At 51.6% G+C, this 27,728-nt stretch overlaps 1 protein-coding gene across 1 annotated transcript; it reads left to right on the top strand.

Annotated features, from left to right (window-relative positions):
- The first annotated feature begins 2,750 nt into the window (after nucleotides 1–2,750).
- Pias4 (protein inhibitor of activated STAT 4) lies at nucleotides 2,751–27,593 on the top strand. Its single transcript, XM_004654929.3, has 11 exons — nucleotides 2,751–2,889; nucleotides 6,954–7,365; nucleotides 21,573–21,657; nucleotides 22,290–22,331; nucleotides 22,414–22,504; nucleotides 22,585–22,713; nucleotides 22,800–22,905; nucleotides 24,256–24,329; nucleotides 24,450–24,610; nucleotides 25,958–26,088; nucleotides 26,187–27,593. The coding sequence occupies exons 1-11, from the start codon at nucleotides 2,863–2,865 to the stop codon at nucleotides 26,447–26,449; spliced, it is 1,521 nt and encodes a 506-aa protein (XP_004654986.1). The 5' UTR covers nucleotides 2,751–2,862; the 3' UTR covers nucleotides 26,450–27,593.
- Nucleotides 27,594–27,728: the final 135 nt, after the last annotated feature.

Here is a 27,728-nt window from a genome sequence, read left to right as displayed (position 1 = left end):
AAAAAAGAGTCTGAGCTTAAGCCCAAAATAAAGCTCCTTGGCTTTGCATATGTGTTTGGTTCTCCTTGGTGGTCACTGGGGATGCTCAGACTCTTGACTTCACCAACGCAATGGATCTGTGCAAGAGCCAAGAACAACTCTTTCTACCCTCAATTTAGATACAGAGGCCAGGCATGGTGGTACATGCCTTTAATCCCAGCACTACTTGGAAGGCAGAGGTAGGAGGATCACCATAAGTTTGAGGCCACCCTGGGAATATATAGTGATTTCCAGGTCAGCCTGGCCTAGAGACCCTAACTTGAAAAACCAAAAAATATAAGAAAACCAGGCTGGAGACAACACCATTGTCAAAGTGTAGTGCCCTTTAACTTGTGGTAAATGCCATCTATATTGTACACTCAATAAAAGGTGGGGGGTGGCTGGACAGATGGCTTAGCAGTTAAGGCGCTTGCCTGCGAAGCCTCAGGACCCAGATTTAACTCCCCAGAACCCATGTAAGCCAGACATATAAAGTGATGCATGCACACACAAGTTCATGCAAGTGCTCAAGGTGGCACGCATGTTTGAAGTTCAATTGCAGTGGTTAGAGGCCCTGCCACATCCATTCTCTCTCCTTAAAAAAAAAAAAAAAAAAAAGGTGGCACTACCTACACAAGACCAACCAGTATAATAGGAGGAAATATTGATGACATCAAAGTAAGAGAGACTGAGGGGGGAGGGGATATGACAGAAAATGGAATTGCGAAGGGGAAAGTGGGGAGGGGAATGGAATTATCATGACTTATTGTCTATAATTATAAAAGTTGTCAATAATAAAATAAATTGAAATTAAAAGGAGAGACTAGAGATATTACTTAGTGGCTAAATTGCTTGTCTGCAAAGCCTAATGACCAGAGTACCCAAATAAAGCACAGTGGCTGGAGGACCTTGTGTGCCCATTCTCTGGTCTCTTTGTCTGCTTAAATAAATAAAAAAAAAAATTAATTAAAAAAAAAAAAAAAAAAAAAGCCAGGAGTGGTGGCTCATGCCTTTAATCCCAGCACTGGGGAGGCAGAGGTAGGAGGATCACAATGGGTTTGAGGTCAGCCTGTGGTACAGTGGGCTCCAATCAGCCAGAGCCGAAGTGCAACCATGCCTCATAAACAAGTAGGGTATGATGGCACAGGTCTTTAATCCTAGCACTCCTGAGGCTAAAGGGTAAGATTGCTGTGAATTCCAGGCCAGCCTAGGCTAAAGAGTTCCAGGTCAGCCGGGCGTGGTGGTGCACACCTTTAATCCTAGCGTTTGGGAAGCAGAGGTAGGATAGCCGAGAGAGAGTTCGAGGCCACCCTGAGACTACATAGTGAATTCCAGGTCAGCCAGAGCTAATGCAAGACCCTACCTTGAAAAAAAAAAAAAAGGTAAATCCCTAATTTCTTATCTGGATTGAGGTTTTTACAATTTTTTTAAAAATGTCTTATTTATTTATTTATTTATTTAATTTTTTTTTTTTTTTTTTTTTGGTTTTTCGAGGTAGGGTCTCACTCTGGTCCAGGCTGAAAAATGTCTTATTTATTTGAGAGAGAGAGAAAAGACAGAGACTGCACGGGAAATCCTGGCGCATCCATCACCTTGTACATCCGGCTTTACGTGGGTCCTGGGGAATTGAACCTGAGTTCCTTGGCTTTGCCAGCAAGTGCCTTAACCGCTAAACCATCTCTTCAACCCCGCCCTCCTTTAAATATTTTTCAGATTGGGTGTCTTTAATTGCTCTTCACCTCATTGAGATAGCGTCCTACATAAACTGAGAACTGATTCGGGACCAGGTGCCAGCCTACCCAGGGATCCCACCTCTACCTCCTGGCGCTGCAAGCAGGCCCGCCCTGGTCCAGCCATTTATGCAGTTTGAAGTCAGGTGTGCATGCCTGTATAGCAAGCTCCTTAATGAAAGACGTCTGTCTTTTCTATGTTTTTTTGGATTTTTTACGAGACAGGGTCTCACTCTAGCCTAAACTGATTTGGAACACACTCTATAGCCCAGACTGGCCTCGAACTCAACGAACCTTCAGTCTCAGGCCCCAGAATTATAGGCGTGCGCCCCAATGCCCGGGTTAGGATATGTAGATTTTTTTGTTGTTGTTGTCACATTTCCTACTTTTGGCCGCCAAAAAGTTTTCACACGGTTTCTTATGGCACTGGGGATCCCAAGGGCGTTCTGGAGCAGGGCTGGAGCCTACAGAGGCTGCACGAGTATTCGGACTTCGGGGTGTCAGATTCGGGCGTCTCCCAGGGGTGCGGAGCCCGCGCCCATCCGTACGCAAGGACCCGGATGTGCAGCGCGCCCGGCTGAGCTCGCGCGGCGCTCCCAGCACGACGCCCCAGAGCAGAGCACGCGCCGCCGACCACGACGCTGGAGCAACCGCCTCGGTTCGGAAGACGCCCCAGGCGGCCCGAGCCCGCACCTGGCGACGGACTCGCAGGGGACCTGGACACCTGCAGGAACTGTAGCCGCCACCTCCCCACGTTCCGACCCAGGGAATCTCCTCCACCTGCTCCGCAGCCGCGTGGGATCCTGTCCCTTTAAGAAACCGGATACCGCCAGCCAGGAGTGGGCGTGTCCTCCGCGAGCGAACGAAAGAGCGGGCGGGGGGAGGGGCCTGACTGAAAGTGGCGCTGATTGGTTAAAGCAGGCTCTGGGCGGTGGCGGTGGCTCGCGCGTGCGCATCACGACGCCTCAGCCTACTCCCACTCGTTTGGGGAGGGAGGGAGGAGGAGCGAAAGCTGGCGCTGATTGGCTCGCGCTTCTGCCCCGCCCACCAGTAAGGAGCAGTCACGTGACGCGACGGCTGGGGGCTCCCGGCGCGGGGGACGCTGGTGGCCAAGATGGCGGCGGAACTGGTGGAGGCTAAAGTGAGTGAGCGGTGGCGACTCCCGTGGGCCGGGCGGGTGCCGGGGTTGCGACCGGGCTTCAGAAGAAGTGCGGAGACTTCCGTTTGGGGCGGGGCGGCGCGGGCCGGTGGGGATAGCGCACTTGGGGACGCGGGGGGCGGGGGCGGGGAGGCCGGGGGCGGGGTCCCCAACATCTTAACTGGAGTGTCCTCACGCCGTCCCGACATGCTGGTCTCCTCCTGCCCCTCTCTTCCTGGGGATGCCTGGTGCAGACGAAGTATCCCTCCTCTTAGGACGGGCCCAGTGAGAAGAAGCTGGGGGTTCCCCTTGGGGTCCCCCAAGTCCGGACGAGGAGTGACTGTGTCACCCTGTCTCCATGACAACGAAGACTCAGGTCTGGGTCATCACCTTTCTGCCCTGTGAGCCAGTGTGGAGGGACCTTTAGGTCCCTTAACTTTGGGGACACAGCTGGGGGGGTTCTCCCTTCGTGACACACCCCCAAGGTGGACAGGCCAGTCCTCACTCAATCTGTACACTTGCAGCATAGCCTCTTGGGGTGCTGAACCCCAAGTTTATTGGATCACTCTGGGGTCCTCGAGCCCCGCCCCCCTTGCGACACTTTCCAGTCTGGTGTACTTGGAGCTGTTGTCTGTCTCCTTCATCTCTTCCGGAGTTGCATCTCTGCTTTGGGGGACCTTACACTTGAAGGATTCCAGTTGTACCCGGTACCCAATCTCCAAACCCTACTTCTTGGAGAATCTCTTTTGTGTTTAGCTCTTTTTATTTTATTTTCTGATGTAGGGTCTCACGCTAGCCCCAGGATGACCTGGAACTCACTTTGTAATCCCAGGCAGGCCTTGAACTCAGAGATCCTCCTATTTCTGCCTCCTGAGTGCTGGGATTAAAGACGTGCGCCACCAGCATTTAGTTATGTTGCCCACCTTGGTTTAAGTTACTGTCAATGAATCCTTGGAGTGTCCTCAACTGGGCCCAAAAGTATCTCATTTAGGCTCCACGCTGCCCCTCCCCCAGGCTGCTGCCCCTTCTGGCTTGGGGCTCCACTGAACCATTCATTGTGAGAGACTGTTGAGAGGTGAGACTGCCACATCCTTGGTTCTGGTCCTTCTCCCTTGAGAAGTGTCCCACAGGCCACTCACTGCTCCTAGGAGTACCTGTTCCCATCATTAAGGTTCTGATTTGTCTGTTTTCTGTCTCCTTCCTGTCTTTTATTTATTTATTATTATTATTGTTTTGGTTTTTTGATGTAGGGTCTCATTCTAGCCCAGGATGACCTGGAATTCACTATTAGTCTCAGGGTGTCTTTGGACTCACTGCGATACTCCTACCTCTGCCTTCCAAGTGTTGGGATTAAAGGCGTGCGCCACCATACCCAGCTGTTTTTTTTTTTTTTTTTTTTTGAGGTAGGGTCTTGCTGTAGCCCAGGTTGCCCTGGAATTCACTGTAGTCTCAGGGTGGCTTCGAACTTGCAGCAGTCCTCCTACCTCTGTCTCCTGAGTGTCGGGATTAAAGGAGTGTGCCACTATGCCTGCCTCTCAATATCTTTTTCTTTCACTCTAGCCCAGGCTGACCTGGAACTCTGAGCCCAGAGCCCAGGCTGGCATTGAACTCACAGTGATCCTTCTGCCTCAGCCTCCTCAGTGTAGGGATTAAAGGTGTAAGCCACCATGTCTAGCTTTCTTCTCTTCATAATGTAGACCTTTTTGTCCCTGCTAGTACATGTGGAGACTGCCCTGGGTGTTTACTCCCCCCCTTGCTCCCCTAAACCCAAACCACACACCCACACAGCCTTCTGTCTGGGCTTTTGGAAATGGGGACATGTGAACTCTGTAAGCCCATGATACAGTCATTTGAAGTTCTGTGTACCCCTGAAATGTAACATGGGGCTGTGCCTCTGGACCTCCCCAATCATTCAAAGGGTTATGTCTACATTGAAATATGATTTTAGCTGGGGTGGTGGTGCAAGCCTTTAATCCCAATACTTGGGAGGCTGTGGTAGGATTGCTGTGAGTTTGAGGCCAGCCTGAGCTAGAGAGACCCTGCCTCAAAACCCCCCAAAATAAATAAATAAAATAGAAATTATCTGATAAATGATGAATTTTGCTTGACCTTACAGTGACTAGATTCCCCCCAACCCCAAGTTAATCAATTCCATGTTAATTTCAAGTTCCCTAACTCTGAGCTTCTGTTGCCAGGAGTTGCCCAGACCACAGGAGCCTCAGTGTTCCAGAGTCTCCTAGACCTCTTCACAGTACCTTACATGCGGTATATAAAGGACCCATGTAAGGACAGTACAGTTTGTTGGTAGATGGACTCTAGAGAGCCTTCCTGTGAGGCCCTGCATCTGCCGTGGGCTTGGGGTGCAGTCTGTAAGGTTTACTGGTGCTCTGTTTCTGGCTTTGCTTAGGCTGTTGCAGAACCCCTGGCTGGAAAAGTGACCGGGCTCAGCTGCTTTGATGCTGAGCAGAAGGCATTGCAGGCTGTGGATCCTCTGTATGCCAGGGCAACAGGGGTGTCTTCCAGCCAGTCTTACCCCACACCCTGCCAGTCACCTCCAATGGCTATAGCAATGCAACGGGGAGCATATGGCAGCAAGATGGGTGCATTGCAGGACTCGTTGCCCTTGAGACGTCTGTGATGGTGGGGCCTGACCTGGCTTGGTGGGTGTCCAGGCTGAGGATGGATGCCCCAGCCAGATCTCACCTGACCACACCCCTTTCTCCTGAGGGCTTGAGCTTGTTCCAGTTGAGACATCTTGTCCACAAGCTGTTTGCTCCTGTCTGAGTAGGAAGTTTGGCTATGGGAGGTGGACATTTTTAGGCAGCACTGGTGCCCTGAGAGTCAGCCAGTCTGAGTCCTTAGGGAGACAGGGCCCTCCCTGGTCCCCAGGAGCCCAGTGGCTATAGGTCCCAATTCTAGGCCAGCTGTTCTCCTCTCTTAGCCTCAGCTTCCCCATCAGCAGGATTGTAGGAGCAGATCCTAGGATAACTAGCTACAGAGAGGCCTAGCTGGTGCCTGGCTGATGTCCCTCACACTTAACAGGGCTACCTAGAGCGTTCATCCTGCCTCCAAGAGTTGGGCCCCCTGAGTGGCCATGGTTAGCCCAGAGCCATTGTCACTGAGTCTTTGTGGAAACACCTGGTGGGCTCACTATCTGAGCAGCTCGGGTGGGATTCCTTCATGGAATCCTCATTTCTCATAGTCTCCTAGAAGTTTGCTCCCCACCTGTCAGTCATTTCGAGCCAGCTTCAGGGCTTAGCGGAGGAGGCCTAGGGTCCACCTGGCCCATAATTTAAGGGAGTCACACTGCCTTGGGTGTCCAATTGTCATGAAGGTAAGACCTCCCCCCCCCCCCCAGTAGTCTCAAGTCACAGCTCTGGCTGGTTTCATTGAGCAGGAAGGACCCTGTTGGACCTTGCCTCTCACTTTGGCACTGGGTTGGTCATCAGCCTGCGCAGGCATTCTCACCAGGCCCATCCTGTTCCTGGGAACCCTGAGCCATGTCTGGGAGCACATATGGCTGTTGCAGTTGGGGAGCTCCTGGCATGGAGTGGGTAGAGGCAGTGGATGCTCCTCAGAGACTGACCTGATCCCGGTCCACAGTGCCAAGGGAACTCTGCCTACACTGGGAAGATGCCTGTTGGGAAGGGATGTTGGCGGGGAGCTGCTGGTGGCTTCAGAGCCAGGCTGGGTTCGAATCCTAAAATTCCCTTTCCTGTAACGGCATGTTTGAGAGACAGTCTCACATCCGGCTCACTTCTTGGCAGGTGCATAGGATTAAGTAGCATGGCTACAGGGGAAAAGTGCATCTGTGGCCAAGGCTGGGCGGGCACTGTCTCTGCCAGGTGCTTTATGTGGGTGACCTCAGCTGGTGCTTCTCCATGTCCTGTGGAGGCAGAGGTAGCTGTCAGCTCTGAAGAGACTGAGGGCAAGAGAGGCTATTAGCATTGGGGACTGGCTCAAACTGGTGACAGGTAGAGCTAGATTCTCCTTGGGGAGGCTTGATGTGGTGTGAGGGGCATGGTGTGTCAAGCACCCCTGAATGTCTTGTGGTCACTCTTCTGCAGAACATGGTGATGAGCTTCCGAGTATCCGACCTGCAGATGCTTCTGGGCTTCGTGGGCCGCAGCAAGAGCGGGCTGAAGCATGAGCTGGTGACGCGGGCACTGCAGCTGGTACAGTTCGACTGCAGCCCCGAGCTCTTCCGGAAGATCAAGGAGCTGTACGAGACACGCTACGCCAAGAAGAACACGGAGCCGGGCCCACCGCCTCCGCCACCCCGGCCGCTGGACCCCCTGGCACTGCACACAGTGCCCAGGACTGCCCTGCCGGGGCCCAACATGGACTACCCAGTGCTCTACGGGAAGTACTTGAACGGACTTGGGCGCCTGCCCGCCAAGCCTCTCAAGCCAGAAGTGCGCCTGGTGAAGCTGCCCTTCTTCAACATGCTGGATGAGCTGCTCAAGCCCACCGAGCTAGGTGAGTGTGAGTGCTGTGTGGGGTGGTCACAGTCACCCCCAGACCCAGAGGGTTTGAGTACAGGGTACACCGGGCCTTGTGATAATACCTGTCTGGAGGCTGAGGCAGGGGGATTGTGAGTTCTAAACCAGCCTGAACTGCATAGTGAGACCCTATCACAAACAAGCCAATAAGCAGTTGCTGTTGCAATTGTATGCCAAGATCTTGTCATGTCCAGCAGTGTCAAAGGGTTCCGAGCCTCTCCATACCTGGCAGTGTAGACAGGCCCCCTATTCTCCCAGGCAGCCTCAGCCTCAGGTGGGGGTCAAGCCAGGGTCTCAGTTGCAGACACTTCCTGGAGCACAAGACCAGACTGCTAGGGAGAGACACTGGCCAGCCTCAGGGCCCCAGACAGTGGGCGGAAGGTTTCAGGCCACTGGGTTTGGACTAAGTCCCCAGTGATTCTAGAGACTTCTGTTGTCTGGACTGCCTACTTCTACCTGGATCTCCATTCACTCCTTCTGGCAGGGAGCATTAGAGAGCCAGTGGGTGGGGACCAGGGCCAAGCCCTCACCTCCCACATGTGATTCAGGGGCCTTGCTCTGGAGCTCACTGAGGACCCCTGACATCCTCCTTGGGTCACCACCTGCCTGTTGTGGGAAGGCCTTGTTCACCCCCCCCACCCCCCCCACCCCCGCCCTTCTCCCACTTACCCCTTCCCAGACTCTTCTGAGCCAGTGTCCTGCCTGCTAGCTGAGGGTTCTTTCCTGCAGGCTGGCCACTGCTCTGGGGGGAGTGAAGAGACATGTGCTGCGCTCGACCTGCTGCTACCCTTGCGCTTCAGGTGGCTGTGCAGGAGGTCTGTGGTTCTAGTGGGGCTGCAGGAGATGGAGGAAGGAAGAAAGGGGTGTCCCAGCTGGATGAGGCCCTGCCCTCTGATGTGAGGCTCCGCCCCTGGCCTGAGGCCCCACCCCTAGTGGTGGCTCTGCCCTCCCCTTCTGTGGGGCAGGAGATTCCAGATGAACAAGTTGGCCACACTGTCTGGAGTTGATAGGCAGTGCTGGGGACAGGGACAGGCTCATCATGCTGACCAGCTGCCAGGCCCACCCCTCCCCTCCCCTTTTCTCTCGGGGTGAAGCCATTCTCTCGGTAGGGTTCTCTGCAGTGCTTGGGGGTGTTGGGGCTGGGCCAGCTGGTTCTGAAGGCCGAAGTGGAGACTTGAGAGTGACCCAAGTCACAGGCTGGTCTCCCCGAGGCTGCAGGACCTGGTGAATGCTGGGCGCTGGAGGTGACTTTGCACTCCCGTGGCCTTCTGGCAGGCTTCCTTCCTGCAGGGCAAGCACTCCTTCCCACAATGCATTGCTGTGCCCTGAGCCCCCAGGGACCCCGGTCACCTGATCTCAGAGCCCGCTCCCCTGTCAACACAGCAGCTCTGCAGCTCAGAACAAAGAGGCTGACCCCGCCCTGCCTTCCTCCTGCCTGAAGCAAGGGGCGTGGGAGGGGACCCCCCACCAGAACACCCCATTCCTTGGACCCCCCCGGCCCTGCACTCTGGGAAGCTGGGAGTCCTTAGGGAGGGGTTTCCTGAGCACAGACGCAGGTCCAAGGCCATGACCCTCTAAGTTATGGGACCCACCATTTCACGTGCTCCCATCTTGGATCCAAGGTTCCCCACTTTAGCACCGTGGTGTCCTCTAACCAGCTCTGCCAACTGCCCCTGCCCCTCATGAGAGCCTTGGCCTGCTGGCTAAACTGAGACCCACACTCGCTGCCTGTGAGCCTGAGTCTGCTACTGGCAGATGGGCAGTAAATCACCCAGCAGCACCAAGAGGGATAGGTGCAGAGACAGGCATGCACCCAGTGCCTAGAGGGGACAGGAGACTTGCTTAAGGTCACACAGCAGTTTGCACTTCTGTCCCTTTGCCCAAGGCTGTAGCACCTCCTGGAGAGATGTTTAATGCCTGTCACCCTTTCAGCAAGGGGCAGCCCATCCTTATCTAACTATCCTGTCTAGGCAGGCAAGGGCAGTGATCATTGCTGACTGTGACAGAACCCTGGAACTCTTAGCCTGGGGCTTGTCCCTGACTAACCCTCACTGCAGAAGTCCCATACCCTAGGCCTAGACCCTCCTCTAGGGCCTCCAGGAAGAAGGCTGCTGGGATTGGGTGGGGGAGGAAACACCTTGATCTGCCACAGCCCAGTGAGCAGCCCCAGAAGTCTGGCAGTCACCACGCCATGCCTGGGGCACATCTGTGTCCCCTGCTGCTGCTTACACCAGGGCTATGTGTTTGTAGAGCTTTTGGGAGGCCTTCCTGGGAGAGGTGGCTTTCTAGTCCAGATGGAGGAGTGAGGAGCAGAAAGCCAGGCAGGGAGGAAAGAGTGCAGGGACCTTCAAGGGCTGGATTGGTAGCTAGAGTTCCTTTTGAGGAACTGAATGAGGCTGTAGTGGTTGAGTATGGGGAGCCTAGGTGGGTACAGTGTTCAGAACCTGAGGAAAGTGGGGCTCAGGGAATGGTAGGGCCTGGCAGCCAGGTACCCTGGTCCTACTACCTGGGATCTTTGAGACTGAGATCATCCCTATAGAGCCTATGGGGAGGGGGGAGAGAGACAGAGACGTCAGCCCTGCTTCCTAGCACACGGCCAGACCTGGTCCAGTCCTTTATAGAATGTGGCTCCACACAGCAGCCTGGGGGTCCCTGTGAGGAGTTGGTACCAGAGGCCTGTGGCTAGGGGATGCACAAACCTACCGGAAGGATAAGACTGGGTTGTGGAACAGTGGGAGGGGACCAGACCCTTGATCAGCTTTGTGAGGTCACCACAGTTTGGTCCCCTTTGAGTATGGGAGAACTACACAGTGGTCACAGAAAGTGACCTAGCCACCCAGAGCAAGCCTCTCTGCCATTCTGGGTCTGTGGTCCCTCCCCACATGCCCAGCCTCCACCAACATGAAATATTCATCATCTGTGGCCTCTGCGAGACCCCTGGGTCTGAGATGGTGGAGGGAGACTCAGCTCTTGGCCTTCTCACCATCTTGGGGTGCCCAGCACCTGCTTCTGGGTTGCCCTGGTCCTCAGTGGGTCCCCAGTGGGTCCCCAGTGGGTCCCCATTGCCCTCTGTCCAGCCTAGGAGGTCTCCATGATCCCCCTAAGCATCCCATTCTAGTTCCCTCCTGCTCCATCAAGCCACAGGAGTCACCTGTGGTCCCCCATCTTCACAGATCCCTGGGTATAAAGGTGCTCATGGAGATAGGGAGGGGTTGTGTGTGTACCACGGCACACATATGGAGCTCCACTCCCTTCACCTTGCTTGAGATGGGGTCTCTTGTTGGCCTGAGGAAAGTCCAGTGTGGCCCATGAGCTGTGGGAATCCTTCACTTCTGTCTCCCATTGTTATATGTGTTTACAGACGTTTGTGCCACTTTGTGTCTGGCTTTGTGTGGGTGCTGGGGATTGAGCTCTGCTCAGTAGGCTGTGGAACAAGTTCCTCTAACCATCAAGCCATCTTCCCAGACCCAGAAGTGCTTTCTTTGACCTGTCCATATGTTAGAGTATCAGAGCCTCAGTGCCAGAGACATACGGGGTGGGGTGGGGTTGTAATGACACAGGACATGGGCCTCATGCTTTACTGGCCCAGAGCCAAAGTGAATGGGTGAGTGGCTGCCATGGTGGTGGAGGTTTGGGGCTGGTCAGTTGGAGGAGGGGCAGGGCAGCAGGCCTGTGCTTGTTTTGAGACTGGGACTCAGGCAGCCCAGCCTGGCCTCAATTATACTATTGATGCAGAAATTGGGGATTCAGGAGAGGTCTCCCAGAATTTATGAATCCCAAGTTTTGGGTTCTGTCCTACCTTTAACAAAAAATTGTTAAAGATGGACTCAATAAGGATAAATTATAAGTTATTCAGTTTATTTAGGGAGAAATCACAAATTGTGGGGCTTAGGAAACATTTTCTCATGTGGAAACACTACATAGTTTATAAGGTTCATGTAAGAGAAATGGAGTTTTTGGGGGGTAGAAACTGGAGTAGAGCTTCAAGCATGTGGATGTCAGAGAAACTGAGGCAGGGCATGGTGGTGCATGCCTTTAATACCAGCACTCAGGAGACCAGAGGTAGGATTGTCATGAGTTCAAGGTCACCCTGAGACTACATAGTGAATTCCAGGTCGCCTGAGCTAGAATGAGACCTATCTCCTACACCCCCCACCCAAAAAAAAAAAAGGAGAGAGAGAAAGAGAAAGATAGGCTTTTAAAAAATACACATTATGAGGCTGGAGAGATGGCTTAGTAGTTAAGCGCTTCCCTGTGAAGCCTATACAGACCCCGGTTCGAGGCTCGATTCCCCAGGACCCATGTTAGCCAGCTGCACAAGGGGGCTCACGCAGTGGCTGGAGGCCCTGGCACGCCCATTCTCTCTCTCTCTCTCCCCCTTTCTCTTGCTCTCGCTCTCAAATAAATAAATAAAAATGAACAAAAAATATTTTTAAAAAAGTTATGTATTTATTTGAGAGATAGAAAGAGGCAGATAAAGAATGGGTGCACCAGGGCCTCCAGCCACTGCAAATGAACTCCAGATACATGTGCCATCTTGTGCATCTCGTCCTGGGGAATCAAACCTGGGTTCTTTGGTTTCGCAGGCAAGCACCTTCACTGCTAAGCCTTCGCTCCAGCCCACAATGGAAGTTTTTGAGGAGAAATTAGAGTGAAGCTACACACACATGGACTTAAGAGAAACTGAGGCTTTTAACATGAGAGTAAAGCTGCTGGCACATGGAAAGTGGAATCTAGGAGTTTGTGTAGGGAGACTTGGAAAGAACCCACATGGCATCTGCCATGTGTATTTAGAGAAGTTAAGAGACCAAATGGTGAGGCCCAAGCAGGGAAAAAAATGAGAGGGCAAATATCAAAGCAGAGACCAAGAGATTCAGAGGAGAAATGAGTAGTGAAGAGAGTTGCAATCATGGTTATCCCAAATTTAAAGAAATTACCCAGAGGTAGATCTGGAGTGTAAGAAAAATATGCACATGGTAGATTCAGAAACCAGAGGAAAACCATGCATGTAATCAAAGTGAGAAGTTGCCCCCAAAGTATAAAGCAGAAGCTAGACTCATGTGTGTCCCTGTGTATGACCTGAACAAAGAGAGGTAGGCAGGCCAAGCAGAGAAGCAGAAAAACTTAGCTGAGTAGAGTGGGGTGGAGCCGGAAAATAGCAGCCTTTATAGTCAAGGGTAAGACCAGATTGGTTTGTAGAGGAGGAGGGTAGATCCTAGAGCCGGCCCATTTGGGCCCTCTCTCCAAGTAGTGCTCTATCTAGCCTATGGACAGCAGGGGGTGCTATAGGTAGGGCTCCATCAGCCAAGTTCCATTTTTGTGGTGGCATGTGGGGTGATAACTCATAGTCTACTTTGATCCTCAATTCCCTAACTGAAACTGCCTAGAAAAGCTAGCTTTCTCCTATCCTCCTTCCCTATGTAGCTAGCTGATCCTCCTACCTTCCATCCTTCCCTTTACTGGGATGAGGCATGCACCACCACACCTATTTATTTTCTTGAGATGGGGCCTCACTATGTAGGCTGGTTTCCATCCCCATGTGCTGGATGACTTGTGGTCACTGAGTATGGGTCCTGTACTGCACGTGCTCAGAGACATTATCAGCACTGATAATATGTGTGTACCAAGAACACAAAGAGGAACATTCTAGAAAACAGACTAGTGGCCAGCAGTGGTAATGCAAATGTCATCCCAGCACTTGCAAAGGTGAGGTAGGAGTTAGTTGGTGGCAAGCCTGGCTTACATGGTTAGATCCTGACTCAAAGAAAGCAAGAGACTGCTAGGCATGGTGGCAAATGCCTTTAATTTATTTATTTTATATATTGTCTTTAAGCACTTGGGAGGCCAAGGTAGAAGGATCACCTTGAGCTCAAGATCAGCCTGAGACTACATAGTTAGTTCCAGGCCAGTGTGGGCTAGAGCAAGACCCTACCTCAACCCCCCAAAAAAAGGGGGGGGCTCTCTGTCAACACTTGCTGTGAATAGACACCTGGACTCCAGACCTGAAGTTACCACAGGAAAGAGGGTTCTTGATTAACAGTTGAGAAATTTCATTCTGGGAAGGCATGGTGGCAGGAACAAGAGCTATCCACACCCACAATCAGGAAGTGAGAGGGAACAGGAAGTGGGGTTGGGCTGTAACACTTCAAGGCTCTCCCCCAGTGATACACTTCCTTCAGCAAGTCTCCAAAGGTTCCACAACCTTCCCAAACAGCACCTCTTGGGTGAGGAACAAGCATTCAAACATGTGAGTCTGGGACATCTCATGTTCACACCAGAAGACAGTGAATTTGAGGCCACCTGACCCTGGTTTGCAGGAGATCTGAAAAGGCCTCCAGGGTGGTGGAGTAAAAGCCTGATGACCCCTGGAGTGGTATGGTCCTGAGCACCACCATGGACACGAGGGACACTGGGATAGCTGAGATGGTCCCCAGCTTGTACCCAGCTGAGGAGTTGGGGGCCCTAACAGGGAGATAGGAATGTCTAGCCAGCCAGGGAGTTCTGGCTACCAAGACATGGAGTAGTGCCCACCCGTTGTCCAAAGGATTGGAGGGTTGTGGCCAGATGACAGGAGTTTCAAGCAGCAAATAGCACTGACCCCTATACCTCAGCCTCTGGGCCCTTCCACACCAGACCCTGCAAACCTCCCTCTCCCCGCAGCTTCCACACCAGCTCAGGTGTGTGTGGCACCCCTCCCCTAGGTAGAGTCTTGCTCCCAGAGGTAGTGCATGTCTGCAGGTGCCCTCTCCAGCACCAGGAATCATGGTTAGTCACATGGCCCTCCTCCCTATGGGGCTACCGCCCAGGGTCCTGAGGCTCTCTGCAAACAGTCCTGGGTTCTGTAGGGTCACTTTGATTACCCAGCTTCTTGTCTTGCTCTGGTTACCAGTCACTTGAACTCACAGGTGGGTCTGGAGGGTTCCAGACCAGGTTGGCAAACTCATGCAAGTCCAATCCAGTTGGGACCATTGGTTTTCCATTCTAACAACAGGTTTTGTTTTTTGAGGTTGGGTCTCACTCTGTCCCACACTAGCCTGGAATTCACTATGTAGTCTCAGGGCACCTCGAACTCATGGTAATCCTCCTAACTTTCTGCCTCCTGAGTGCTGGGATTAAAGGTGTGCCCCACCACGTCAGGCCTAGCTTTAAAAAAAAAATTAAAAATATTTTATTTTTATTCATTTGAGAGAGAGATACAGAAATAGGCAGGTAGAGAGAGAGAGGGGGGGGGGAAAGAGAGAGCGCATGCCAGGGCCTCCAGCTACTGCAAACAAACTCCAGATGTGTGTGCCCCTTGTACATCTGGCTTATGTGGGTCCTGGGGAATCGAATTTGGGTCCTCTGGCTTTGAAGGCAAGTGCCTTAACGGTTAAGTCATCTCTCCAGCCCAACCCTAGCTTTCTTTTTAAAAATATTTTATTTAATTATTTATTTGAAAGAGAGAGAAAGAAAGGCAGATAGAATGGGCACAACAGGGCTTCTATCCACTGCAAATGAACTCCAAATGCATGTGCCACTATGTGCATGGGTACTGAGGAATCAAATCTGGGTCCTTGGGCTTTGCAGGCTAAGCCATCTCTCCAGCCCTAGAACAACTTTTTTTTTTTTTTTTTTTTTTTTTTTACTGACAACCTTCATAATTATAGACAATAAGCCATGATTCCTTCCCTCTCCCACTTTCCCCTTCACAATGCCACTCCACCATATCCCCTCCCCCTCAATCAGTCTATCTTTCTCTTTTTTGGGGAGTTAGGGGTTTCAGTGTAGAGTCTCACTCTAGCCCAGGCTGACCTGGAATTCACTATGTATTCTCACGGTTGCTCGAACTCACAGTGATCCTCCTACCTCTGCCTCCCAAGTGTTGGGATTAAAGGCATGCACCACCACACCTAGCTAGTCTCTCTTACTTGATGTCATCACAAGTGTCTTTACATGTATGTTTCAATACTAGTACATTTCAATATATGTTGCTGCATAAACATGAACTCATGTATAACTGCTGTGCACCAAAATTTAGCTTTAATTAGATCTTTCAAGTAACATGTAGTTCCAACTCACAGGTCTTCAAGCGCTAAGAAATGTTCCCTTATCTGCAGAGGATTGAATAGTCTCATGTATTAAAGCTGTTATAAGATTATCTTTCCATTCTATATGGTGAAGTGTTTTCATTAACTGTTTGCCTCATATGTTAAGAGTGAGAACAAAAGTCGGGTGTGGTGGCGCACGCCTTTAATCCCAGCACTTGGGAGGCAGAGGTAGGAGGATCACCTGTGAGTTTGAGGCCACACTGAGAATACATAGTGAATTCCAGGTCAGCCTGGGCTAGAGTGAGACTCTACACTGGCCATCAGGTATTGAAAGCAAGCACCTTTAATCACTGAATCACCTCCCTGGTCCCATTTTAACTTTCTCATTTTGGGGGAGGTTTCCAAGGTAGGAAAATGACCGTGAGAAAAAAAAAATGTGAACTGGGCTGGAGAGATTGTTCAGCAGTTAGGGCACTTGCCTGCAAAGCCTAATGACCTGGGTTCGATTCCCCAGTACCCACATAAAGCCATATGCACAAATTAGGGCATGCATATGGAGTTCGTTTGAAGTAGCTAGAAGCCACAGTGCTCCTACTCTCCCAACCCTTGCAAATAAATAAATAAATAATTTTTTTTTTCAAAAAAGAAAGAGGGGCTGGAGAAAAGGCTTAGCAGCTAAGGTGCTTGCTTGCGAAGCCTAAGAATCCATGTTTGACTCTCCACGTCCCACATGAGCCAGATGTACAAGGTGACACAAGCATGCAAGGTTGCACATGCACACAAGGTGGTACACGTGTCTGAAGTCCAATTGCAGTGGCTGGAAGTTCTGGCATGCTGATTCTCTCTCGCTCTCATAAATTTTTTTTCTCAATTTTTATTAACATTTTCCATGATTATAAAAAAAGAATATCCCATGGTAATACCCTCCCTTCCCCCCCCCCGCCCACTTTCCCCTTTGAAAAAAAGAATGAGCCAGGTATGGTGGTGCATGCATGCGTTCAAGGCCACCCTGAGACTACATGGAGAGTTCCAGGTCAGCCTGGGCTAGAGTGAAACCCTACCTTGAAAAACCAAAATACGGGCTGGAGAGATGGCTTAGTGGTTAAGTGCTTGCCTGTGAAGCCTAAGGACCCAGGTTTGATGCTCAATTCCCTAGGACCCACGTTAGCCAGATACACAAGAGGGCGCACGCATATGGAGTTTGTTTGCAGTGGCTGGAAGCCTTGGCGTGCCCATTCTCTGTATCTGCCTCTTTCTCTGTCTGTTGCTCTCAAATAAATAAACAAAAACCAAAATAAATAAATAAATAAATAAAAAAGAATGAGAACAAATATTTTGTGGAGATGACTCAGAAGGCATCATGCATGGTACTGGAAAGAAGTGACAGGAGTGCTCAGTACTGCAATGTCTCTATCACGCCTTCCAAAGCTGAGGGTCCATTGAGGAAGAGGTGGCGGAAAGAATGTAAGAGCCGAAGGAAGGGTAAGATTCCTTACAATGCTCCCCCAAGACACAAAATGGCCTGGCTATCCATGACCTCACAGTGCCTGACAGTACCTACACAAGACCATCATAATAGGAGGAAAAGATGATGACATCAATATAAAAGAGAAACTGACTGAGAGGGAGGGGATATGATGGAGAATGGAGTTTCAAAGGGGAAAGTGGGGGAGGGAGATAGAGGTAGGAGGATTATTGTGAGTTTGAGGCCACACTGAGACTACATAGTGAATTCCAGGGTAGCCTGGGCTAGAGTGAGACCCCACCTCAAAACAAACAAAAAAAAAAATGGGGGAAGGTAAAAATTAGCTAGACCATTTATTTTAACTTATTGAAAGAAAGGGGGGAGAGAGAGAATATGAATGGGCACTCCAGGGCCTCCTGCTGCTGCAAACACATTCTAGATGCATGTGTCATTTTATGCATCTGGCTTTTTGTGGGTACTAGAGCATTGAACACTGGCCATCAGGTATTGAAAGCAAGCACCTTTAATCACTGAATCACCTCCCTGGTCCCATTTTAACTTTCTCATTTGGGGGGAGGGGCGGGGGAGGTTTCCAAGGTAGGGCATCACTCTAGCTCAGGCTGTCCTATAACTCATTCTATAGTTCCAGGCTGGCCTTGAACTCACAGTGATCATCCTACCTCTCTGTCTTGCAAGTGCTAGGATTAAAGGCGTGTATCACCATGCCCAACTTTATTTTTAATTTTAGGTTTATTTATTTACTTATTTGACAGAGAGAGAGAAAGAGAGAGAGAGGGGAGGAGGGGGGAGAGAGAGAATGGGCACGCTAGGGCCTCCAGCCACTGCAAACGAACTCCAGATGCATGTGTCCCCTTGTGCATCTGGCTAACATGGGTCCTGGGGAGTTGAACCTGGGTCCTTTGGCTTTGAAGGCAAACACCTTACCACTAAGCCATTCCTCCAGCCCCACATCCAATTTTTAAAAAACTTTTTATTATTTTTATTTTTTTCTCAATTTTTATTGACATTTTCCATGATTATAAAATGTATCCCATGGTAATATCCCCCCCCCTTCCCCTTTGAAATTCCATTCTCCATCATATCCCCTCCTCATCTCAATTAGTCTCTCTTTTATTTTGATGTTGTGATCTTTTCCTCCTCTTATGATGGTCTTGTGTAGGTAGTGTCAGGCACTATGAGGTCATGGATATCCAGGCCATTTTATGTCTGGAGGGAGCACGTTGTAAGGAGTCCTACCCTTCCTTTGGCTCTTACAGTCTTTCCATCACCTCTTCCACATTAGACCCTGAGCCTTGGAAGGTGTGATTGAGATGTTACTCAGTACTCCAGTCACTTCTTTCAGCACCATGATACCTTCTGAGTCATCCCAAAGTCACTGCCATCTGAAAAGAGAAGATTCTCTACCCAAAGTGAGAGTAGCATTAATATAAGGGTATAAATATTAAGAGAAGTGCTTACTGGGCAGTTTGATAAGCATAGTATATACATTTTTCCAGACATCAGCAGATGTTATACCCCTAGGGCTCATGACTACCCCTGTTTTAAGTTTTCAGTATCAGGGATGTGTTTCCCCCCATGGAACGGGCCTCCAGTCCAATTGGAGGGCAGTTGGTTTCCACCATGACAGACCTGCCACTATTGCACCCATTGGCTCATTTGGGCTGGTTGGCCAGTTATAAGGCTTGCAGTGTCCACTATTGAGTATTTCACTGGTGGTATTTCTTTCTCCCATTGAACTACATGTAGAATGGCTTCTTCCAGCTTTCTGTCAGCTGGTCTGCATGGAGGAGGTTATCAGTTCAGTTCCAGCAGGATTTCTCAGTGGCCTTGCAGCCCAAGTATGTAGAGCCTTCAGCAGTAGGGTCTTACCATCTATTCCTGGTGGGAAACCAAGGGCCTCGGCAATGGCCTATAATGTTTTGGGGGCATCAGGGACCTCCCTGGCCAACAACTCACTGGAGGCATCCCATCCCTGGCAATGAAAATTTTCTAACAATGATCTATGACTCCTGAGTGTTCCATTGTCTGAAACCGGAGGATTCCATTTGATTTATTTGCTCCAATCTTAAATTTTGATTAGCCCTCCCTCCACCTTTCCTTTACTCAATCTTTTCCCCTGACCTCACTTTGGGCCTTTTCACCCCTGTTAATCTATTCTTCTACTTACATATATACAATACCAACCTATTAAGTATCCTCCTCCCTTCCTTTCTCTTCCCTTTATATCTCCTTTTTAACTTACTGGCCTCTGCTACTGAGTTTTTTCCTTCTCATGCAGAAGCTCAGTCTTCTGTAGCTAGGATCCACATATGAGGGAGAACATGCGATGCTTGGCTTTCTGGGCCTGGGTTACCTCACTTAGTATAATCCTTTCCAAGTCCATCCATTTTTCTGCAAATTTCATAACTTCATTTTTCTTTACCACTGAGTAGAACTCCATTGTATAAATGTGCCACATCTTCATTATCCACTCATCAGTTGATGGACATCTAGGCTGGTTCCATTTCCCAGCTATTATAAATTGAGCAGCAATAAACATGGTTGAGCATGTACTTCTAAGGAAATGAGATGAGTCCTTTGGATATATGCCTAGGAGTGCTATAGCTGGGTCATATGGTAGATCAATTTTTAGCTGTCTTAGGAACCTCCACACTGATTTCTACAATGGCTGGACCAGATTGCATTCCCACCAGCAGTGTAGAAGGGTTCCTCTTTTTCCACATCCCCGCCAACATTTATGATCATTTGTTTTCATGATGGTAGCCAATCTGACAGGAGTGAGATGGAATCTCAATGTAGTTTTAATCTGCATTTCCCTGATGACTAGGGATGTAGAACATTTTTTAGATGCTTCTATGCCATCTGTATTTTTTCTTTTGAGAACTCTCTATTTAGCTCCATAGCCCATTTTTTTAATTGGCTTGTTTGACTTATTATTTAATTTTTTGAGTTCTTTGTATATCCTAGATATTAATCCTCTATCAGATATATAGCTGGCAAAGATTTTTTCCCATTTTGTAGGTTGCCTCTTTGCTTTATTCACCGTGTCCTTTGCAGTGCAAAATCTTTGTAATTTCATGAGGTCCCAATGGTTAATCTGTGGTTTTATTGCCTGAGCAATTGGGTTATATTCAGAAAGTCTTTGCCAAGACCAATATGTTGAAGGGTTTCCCCTACTTTTTCCTCTAACAATGTCTGAGTTTCAGGTCTGATGTTAAGGTCTTTAGTCCATTTGGATTATTTAATTCTTGTACATGGAGAGAGAGAAGAATCTGTTTTCATCCTTTTACAGATACATATCCAGTTTTCCCAGCACCATTTGTAAAGAGGCTGTCTTTTCTCCAATGAGTATTTTTGGCATTTTTATTGAAGATCACGTGGCTATAGCTAACCGGACTTACATCTGGGTCCTCTATTCTGTTCCATTGATCTACATATCTGCTTAAAAAACTTTTTTAAACAATATTATATTTATTTGTTTGCAAGGAGAGAGAATGAGAATAAGCATGTCAGGGACTCTAGCCACTGCAAACAAAATCCAAACACATGTGCCACTTAGTACATCTGGCTTTATGTAGGTACTGGGGAGTGAAACTCATGTCATCAGGCTTTCCAAACAACTGCTTTCAACCACTGGCCCATCTCCCCAGCCCCATTTTTAGCTCTTTTTTTTTAATTTAGAGACACACACACACACAGAATGGACATACCAGGGCTTCCAGCCACTGCAAACAAACTCCAGACACATGTACCACCTTGTATATCTGGCTTATGTGGGTACTAGGGAATCAAATTTTGGTCCTTAGGCTTTTTAGGCAAATGCCTTAACCACTAGCTGTCTCTCTAGCCCCCCACCCCCCTTTTTTTCTTGTGTTGAAGAAGGATTTCACCATAGTCTAGACTGACCTGGAATTCACTATGTAGGCTCAGGCTGCCCTTGATGTTGGCTATCCTACCTTGGCCTCCCGAGTGCTGGGATTAAAGGCATGTGCCACCACACTCAGCTCCCCTTCGTTTTCTAACTAACACCCCCCCCCCCCCGACTGTCTTCTCACCCTAGAGGATGGCTTTAACCGACTCTATGGCATGGTCACTTGTACCTGATGGGGACCCAAACTTCCCTGACCACTACCCTGAAGTTGCTGGTTTACTTGAGCAAAGTCTATGCAAAGTTCCCATAGCTTCTGCCATTCTCTGGCTGTTTATTTGTGTGTGTGTGTGCACTGCAAAGGACACGGTGAATAAAGCAAAGAGGCAACCTACACACGCGCACACACACCACTCGTCCCTAAGCTGCTTGTTGTTGCAATGGCTCGGGAATGAAGCCTGACATGCTTTGCAGACAAGCACCTTTAACCACTAAGCTATCTTCCTAACCCCCACTTTCACGGTGGTCTCAGTCTAGCTCAGGTTGACCCAGAACTTCACAGTGTTTCTCAGGCCTCAGCCTCCCCAGTGCTGGAATTAAAGGTGTGTACTGCCACACCCAGCCCAACTCCCCACCCTTGACTTTTTTAATCTTGGGGCACTGCTGGTCGAGCCCAATGTGTGCTGGGTTCACATTGTGTCACTGAGCCAGCCCCTTTGTGGTTAAACAGGCAGGGGCAGGACAAAGTGAGGTTCTCTGGGTCTCCTTGCCTGCCCCCATGGCCTGATCCTGTACACATTCAGTCCCACAGAACACAGAGAAGCTCCAGGAGAGCCCCTGCATCTTCGCCTTGACACCGCGGCAGGTGGAGCTGATCCGGAACTCCAGGTGCACTGGCCATCCCCGCAGGCCCAACACGTAGCCTAAGTCATGCAGGAAAACCTCCTTCCCTCACGTGTGGAACACATGCCCCAGCTCTGCACAGTGGACACTTGGCACTCGTTCTTAGTGGGGTGCCCTGGGCCCTGCAGAGTGCCAAGGAGTGTCCTAGCCTCCACCCACTCCACGCCAGTAGCTCCCCTACTTGTGACAGCCACACGTCTGCAGACATGGCCCAGTGTCCTCTAGGCAGGATGAGGCCTCCTGGGCCATGTGGGGACAAGTGAGTGCCACTAGGAGTCTTGAGATCTTTCTGTCTCCAACCAAGAGAAGTTCCAGCACTAGCTGCTTGTCGCCACTTCGCATGCTGGTGTGCTTTGGCCACCCTGCACCCACTGCCCAGCCAGAACTCTGGTGTCCCCAACCTGGTGTTCAATGGTTGAACCATTCAGTGTGGGGAGGTTGGATCGTTCCCCTCACCCTTGGGATGCCTAGCTTGGGCCACAGGGCTGGCATCCTCCTATGGCCCTTACCTAGTTGCCATGGGGAAGGGTCCCTAGGGGCAGCCACCTGCTTCCATCTACCCAGCAATTGGGGTTGATGCTAACTTCTCTTCTGTTCACTCACCTACCCACCCGCAGGGAGCTGCAGCCCGGAGTAAAGGCTGTGCAGGTTGTGCTCAGGTATGTGGGAGCCCACCACTCAGCGTCTGCCCCCTGCCTCCACATGTGCCCTCCCGAGGCCTCATGTCTGCTGTCATTGCAGAATCTGTTACTCCGACACCAGCGGTCCCCAGGAGGACCAGTACCCCCCAAACATTGCTGTGAAGGTCAACCACAGTTACTGCTCTGTGCCTGTGAGTGGGCATGGCCATGGGGGCTGGGGTGGAGGAGCAGCAGGGCTAGAGGCCTGATCGTGTTGTTTGGCTGTCCCCAGGGCTACTACCCCTCCAACAAGCCTGGTGTGGAGCCTAAGAGGCCCTGCCGCCCCATCAACCTCACCCACCTCATGTACCTGTCCTCGGCCACCAACCGCATCACTGTCACGTGGGGCAACTATGGCAAGGTGAGTGCCTGTGCCCTATCTTCTAGTGTGCCCCAATGCCTTGTCTCCCTGATTCCCCAGTGTGCTAGTACTTGCTCTGCCCACAGAGCTACTCCGTGGCACTGTACCTGGTGCGACAGCTGACTTCCTCGGAGCTGCTGCAGAGGTTGAAGACCATTGGCGTCAAACACCCTGAGCTCTGCAAAGCCCTGGGTGAGTAAGCAGGGTGCTGGGTTTGTATATAAGGCTCAGCCTCCCTCTGCTGCCACCTTTCACCCTAGGGAAGGCACAGGGAGGGACTCACCATGCCTGTGTCAGGGTGCAGAAGTGGGGTCACGTTGTAGGGAAGAGGTCCACCAGGCTGCCTGGTTCTTGATCTGGGGCTCACAGAACCTCTGGGCATGTCAGGCTGGGTCAGGGTCAACATGGAGGTAGGAGGTTGACCAGTGAGGAATGTGGCCAGCTTTTGTCTTTTCCATACTCAGGACAAGGCTGTGTTTAGAGACGTAGCATTGCTGGAAAAGACAAGTTCAGCCGGACAGCTAGCAGGTGGGAGATGCATCCCAGGCGCTCCAGGCTCTCTGCCTCTCTGCGAGGCCCTGGCTGACTCAGTGGATGGTGCTTTTGGAAGAGCCAACTGGGCCATTTGGGGGATGTATAGACTTCTCTCTGGATCCCACCTAGCTAGGGTCTAGCCTGCTCCACAGAAGGGTGGCATCCATCTTGGATACCTATGACCTGTTGTGGGGGAGGGGAGCACAGGCAGCTAAGGATGGAATGTTCACACAAGTCCATTGGGTCCATGGAAGATGACTAACAGAGTGATCCTCTCTCCCATAAAATAGAAGCCATCTGTCCCTTTGCCACAGAAGCACGTCTTCACCTGTATTGTACCTGTGCTGGCATCAGGACCATTTGGCCTTGAGTGGCTTTGTGGTCTTTGGACTTTGTACTGTGGTTCCAGCCATGTCAGTAGCAGACTAGTCCAGTCTCCACCATGGCTCTGGGGAAGGCTTTGTGTTGCATGGATCTTTTCCAGAAGTGTCCTGCAGGTCAGCAAAATCCCAGCAGGTTACAGAAGGCAATTTTTGGAGCATCTTGAGCTCCCAGGGCATCTAGGCTGGTCAGAAATGACCCCATGCCTGGCCAGGCACGGTAATACACCCCTGCCATCCCAGTACCGGGGAGGTGGAGATTATAGGATCAGGAGTTCAAGGTCATCCTTGGCTAGATAGTTGAAGGCCAGCCTGTGCTACATATGACCCTGTCTGAAAACGAAACAGAAGGATCTAGGGCATGGTGGCACACACCTTTAGTTCCAGCAGCACTTCGGTAGCAGAGGTAGGAGGATCACCATGAGTTTGAGGCCACACTGAGACTACATAGCAAATTCCAGGTCATCCTGGCTAAAGCGAGATCCTACCTTGAAAAACCAAAAAAAAAAAAAAAAAGAAGAAGAAAAGAAGAAAAAGCCATTATGACCTGTTCTGGAGCTGGCTTCACATCAGGTCTGTCAGGTGCAGGTTGTTTCCTGTCCTCTGACACATTCTCTGTTTTTCCCAGTCAAGGAGAAACTGCGCTTGGACCCTGACAGTGAGATTGCCACCACAGGCGTGCGGGTCTCCCTCATATGCCCGGTGAGCCTCTGCTGTCTTCCATCTCTCCCCCAACAGTGGTGTGACCCCAGGAGGCCAAACTGGCCTGGGCTGTGGTCAGCAGCACCCTCGTGACCCTGCCTGTTGTCCCTCCTGTGGCAGCTGGTGAAGATGCGGCTCTCCGCACCCTGTCGGGCGGAAACCTGTGCCCACCTGCAGTGCTTCGACGCCGTCTTCTACCTGCAGATGAATGAAAAGAAGCCCACCTGGATGTGTCCAGTGTGTGACAAACCGGCCCCCTATGACCAGCTCATCATAGATGGGTGAGTCTCAGGCCTGCCAGCTGCTGGGTGCTTGTGTATGCTAGGGACTGAGTCAGACTCTGGACTGCAGAGACTGGCCAGCCTCAAGGCCCTGCCCTGAACCCAGAGGAGGGGCTGGGGAACCTCTAACTGCCAAGGAGCAGGGTACTGTCAGGGCTTCAGCTATGAGGTGCTGTGACAGGACCAGGGTGGCATTGATGACCTTGGGCTTATAAATGCTGCAAGCCTGAGGGAGTCAAGAACCTCTTTCCAAGTGCCCCAGAAACAGACATAGTCATCTCCACACGGGGAGGAGAAAGGACAGGTATGTCCCACTTGTTTGTGTGCCCCCTCTGCTGGGCCACACCAGCCTGTGGCTGATGTCACACTGTCCTTACACTGATGAGGTCCTCCAAGTCTTCTGACCTCTGGAGACAGCTCAGATCACTAGCTCCCTGACACTGTGTCTGCACCTGCTGGCATCCCTGGCCACCGTGAGGGACTCTGCTGAGGACAGAAGCACAGGTGGCCACCAGCCTGGCACCTCAGCCTGCAGGAGGCAGCTGGCAGCTCAAGACTGGGTTGTCCCTAGAAGAGCCAAGCTGCTTGCCCCCATGAGGTCTGCTTCGGGTGGAGTGAGGAGGCCCCTGGAGCTGGGCACGTGGGTTGGCTGAATGGCTGCTCTGTTCTCGTCTGGCCAGCTGTTTGGAGTTGCCACCAGCCCCCAGGCCTCAGGCAGGGCTCAGAGGATGGGACACTGTTGGCGCCAGGGCTGAGCAGGTGACTGTGCCCTGCAGGAGACCCAGACTGCCATCCTAGTCATGAGCACTTATTAAAGGAAGGTACCGCAGGAGGCTCTGCTTGCTTGAATGGCCCTGAACCTACACTGGTGAGGCCAGTGTCCCTGCCTTCCTGAGCCCAGGCAGTGCTGCATGGTGGCCTTCTGCAGGTGTTGACAGTGCAGCACACTGAGCAGAGTACAGCCCAGGACCCTGCCACAGGGGTGTGGTGAAAAGGTTAGGCAGCCCGGATGGAGGAGCACATGTGGTGGGTCCCCAAGAGGGAGTCACAGAGCAGGACAAGGCCACATTTCATGTGCTGCTTTGATGGTGATGTGTGCTACAGGTGCAGGGGCCCTGTGGTCACTTCCCACAGAGTGGCCCAGCCTGTGACTTTTGGGACACATCTCTGTAGGGCTGGGGCCATTGTACTTCCCTCCAGGCCTGTTTCTTCCTGGGACTGGGGCTGAGGCAGAGTGGATCTAGATGGAAACTGGGCACTGAGCTTAACCTCACAGGGACTGGGGCTGAGGCAGGTTGGCAGGAGAGGCAATGGGTCACCACAGTTACCTGCTGCCTCACCCCACAGGCTGCTGTCACGGATCCTGAGCGAGTGTGAGGACGCAGATGAGATTGAGTTCCTGGCAGATGGCTCATGGCGCCCGGTGCGCGCAGAGAGGGAGCCGAGCTGCAGCCCACAGGGCCCCATCCTGGTGCTGGGTGAGTCCCGGGCTACTGCCTACTTCATTCAGTCTGCGCCATGCACCCCTGGCGGGCCAGGCCTGCATGCCGAGCACTGTACCTGCCCTGTCCCCCAGGCACTGCGGATGCCAACGGGCTCCTGCCAACCCCCAGTGTGACGAGTGGAGGCAGTGTGGTGCCAGGTGTGGGCAGCGGGTCCAGTACAACGGGAAGCGTGGAGAACGGAAAGCCAGGCGCAGATGTGGTGGACCTCACCCTGGACAGCTCATCATCTTCTGAGGAAGAAGAAGAAGAAGAAGAGGAGGAGGATGAGGATGAGGAGGGCCCCCGGCCTAAGCGCCGCTGCCCCTTCCAGAAGGGCCTAGTACCAGCCTGCTGACCGCGCGGCCTGGCGCTGTGGAGGGCGCGGGAGGAGGGAGCCCACCTTCCCTTCTGCTCTGTTGTCTTACTTCCCCAGCTCCTGGTCCAGACCTCTGGACTCTTCTCCGGGGGACTAAAAACAGTAAAATGACAAAACAGAAAAGTACAAAAAAAAAAAAAAGACAGACAAAAACAAACAAACAAACAAACAAACAAAACAACGGAAACTTTTGAAAAAACAAGGCAAGCCACCCACACAGCTGCCTCCCCGGTGAGTCCAGGCTGAGACCGCTGGACTGGGAGGGCTACGGCAGGGACCCAGGATGCTGCACCTTCGTCCTCAAGGATGCCCGGCACCTTCCCAGCCGGTGCAGGGACCACAGGGTGGGTGTTGGGGGCGGCCTGTGCTTTGGTTCCTTGCTTTTCCCTGCAGTGGCGTCCTTGTCCAGGCCTGGAGCCTGGTACACTGGGTGCCAGCATTTTAGCTAAGAAGCCATGGAGGGGCCTACGGGCCAGGGAGGGTCGCCACACATGTGCAATAAGCGTGCAGAGGCAGGTGGGCGGGCGTGGACACGCGGTGCTGCCCCGTGGGGCATGGGGGGGAGGGTCTCAGTTTTCTAGCCAGCTACCTCGGTAACTCCAATTCAGGTTAACTTCCCTATGAGCAGCCCAGCTGCCTCCCTGTGCCATCAGCACGTCCTGAGGCATGGGACAAGGGGCTCTGCGGCTGGCTGTGCCCCTCACCTTGCTCTTGCATTTCCCATGGGCACCAGGCTTGCCAGGCCCCTCTTCCCTGGGAGCTTCATTCTTCCAACGGAACAGCCCACCCACCACCACACCAGCCCTGGTCCCACCAAGGGGATCTTCAGGTGGTCCTAACCTCTAGGATCCCTGGGGTAGCCCCATAGGCTGCCTCGCTGTGTGCTGTCCCCTCCCAACCCGCTGATTCTCTGTCCACGCAGAACTCCAGTCAGGAAGCAATACCTACAGGTTCAGGTCTAGAGCGGGGATGTGGTCCAGGGCAGGCTGGTCACTATGAACTTACCAGGTGGCCCAGCGCCCAGCCGGCTTTGCACGGGCAGCCGAGGTGGGCTCCATTTTCTAATATTTGTATTCTAATTTAATTGTTTTTAAAAAATGCAAATAAAAAAGGTCAAGGTGAAGCCACCCTGTATCCATTTTTGTGTGGTTTTTCTGTAGCCCAGGCTAGCATGGAGCTTGACGTCTTCCTGCCTCAGCCTCCTGAGTGGGTACTGGCCAGGATCCCAGATCTGTGTCGGCATGCCCGGCCATTCTCA

Source organism: Jaculus jaculus, chromosome 15 (assembly GCF_020740685.1).
Source record: "Jaculus jaculus isolate mJacJac1 chromosome 15, mJacJac1.mat.Y.cur, whole genome shotgun sequence".
In the NCBI taxonomy this organism is placed as follows: domain Eukaryota; kingdom Metazoa; phylum Chordata; class Mammalia; order Rodentia; family Dipodidae; genus Jaculus; species Jaculus jaculus.
This window is presented reverse-complemented; position numbering and strand designations above follow the sequence as displayed.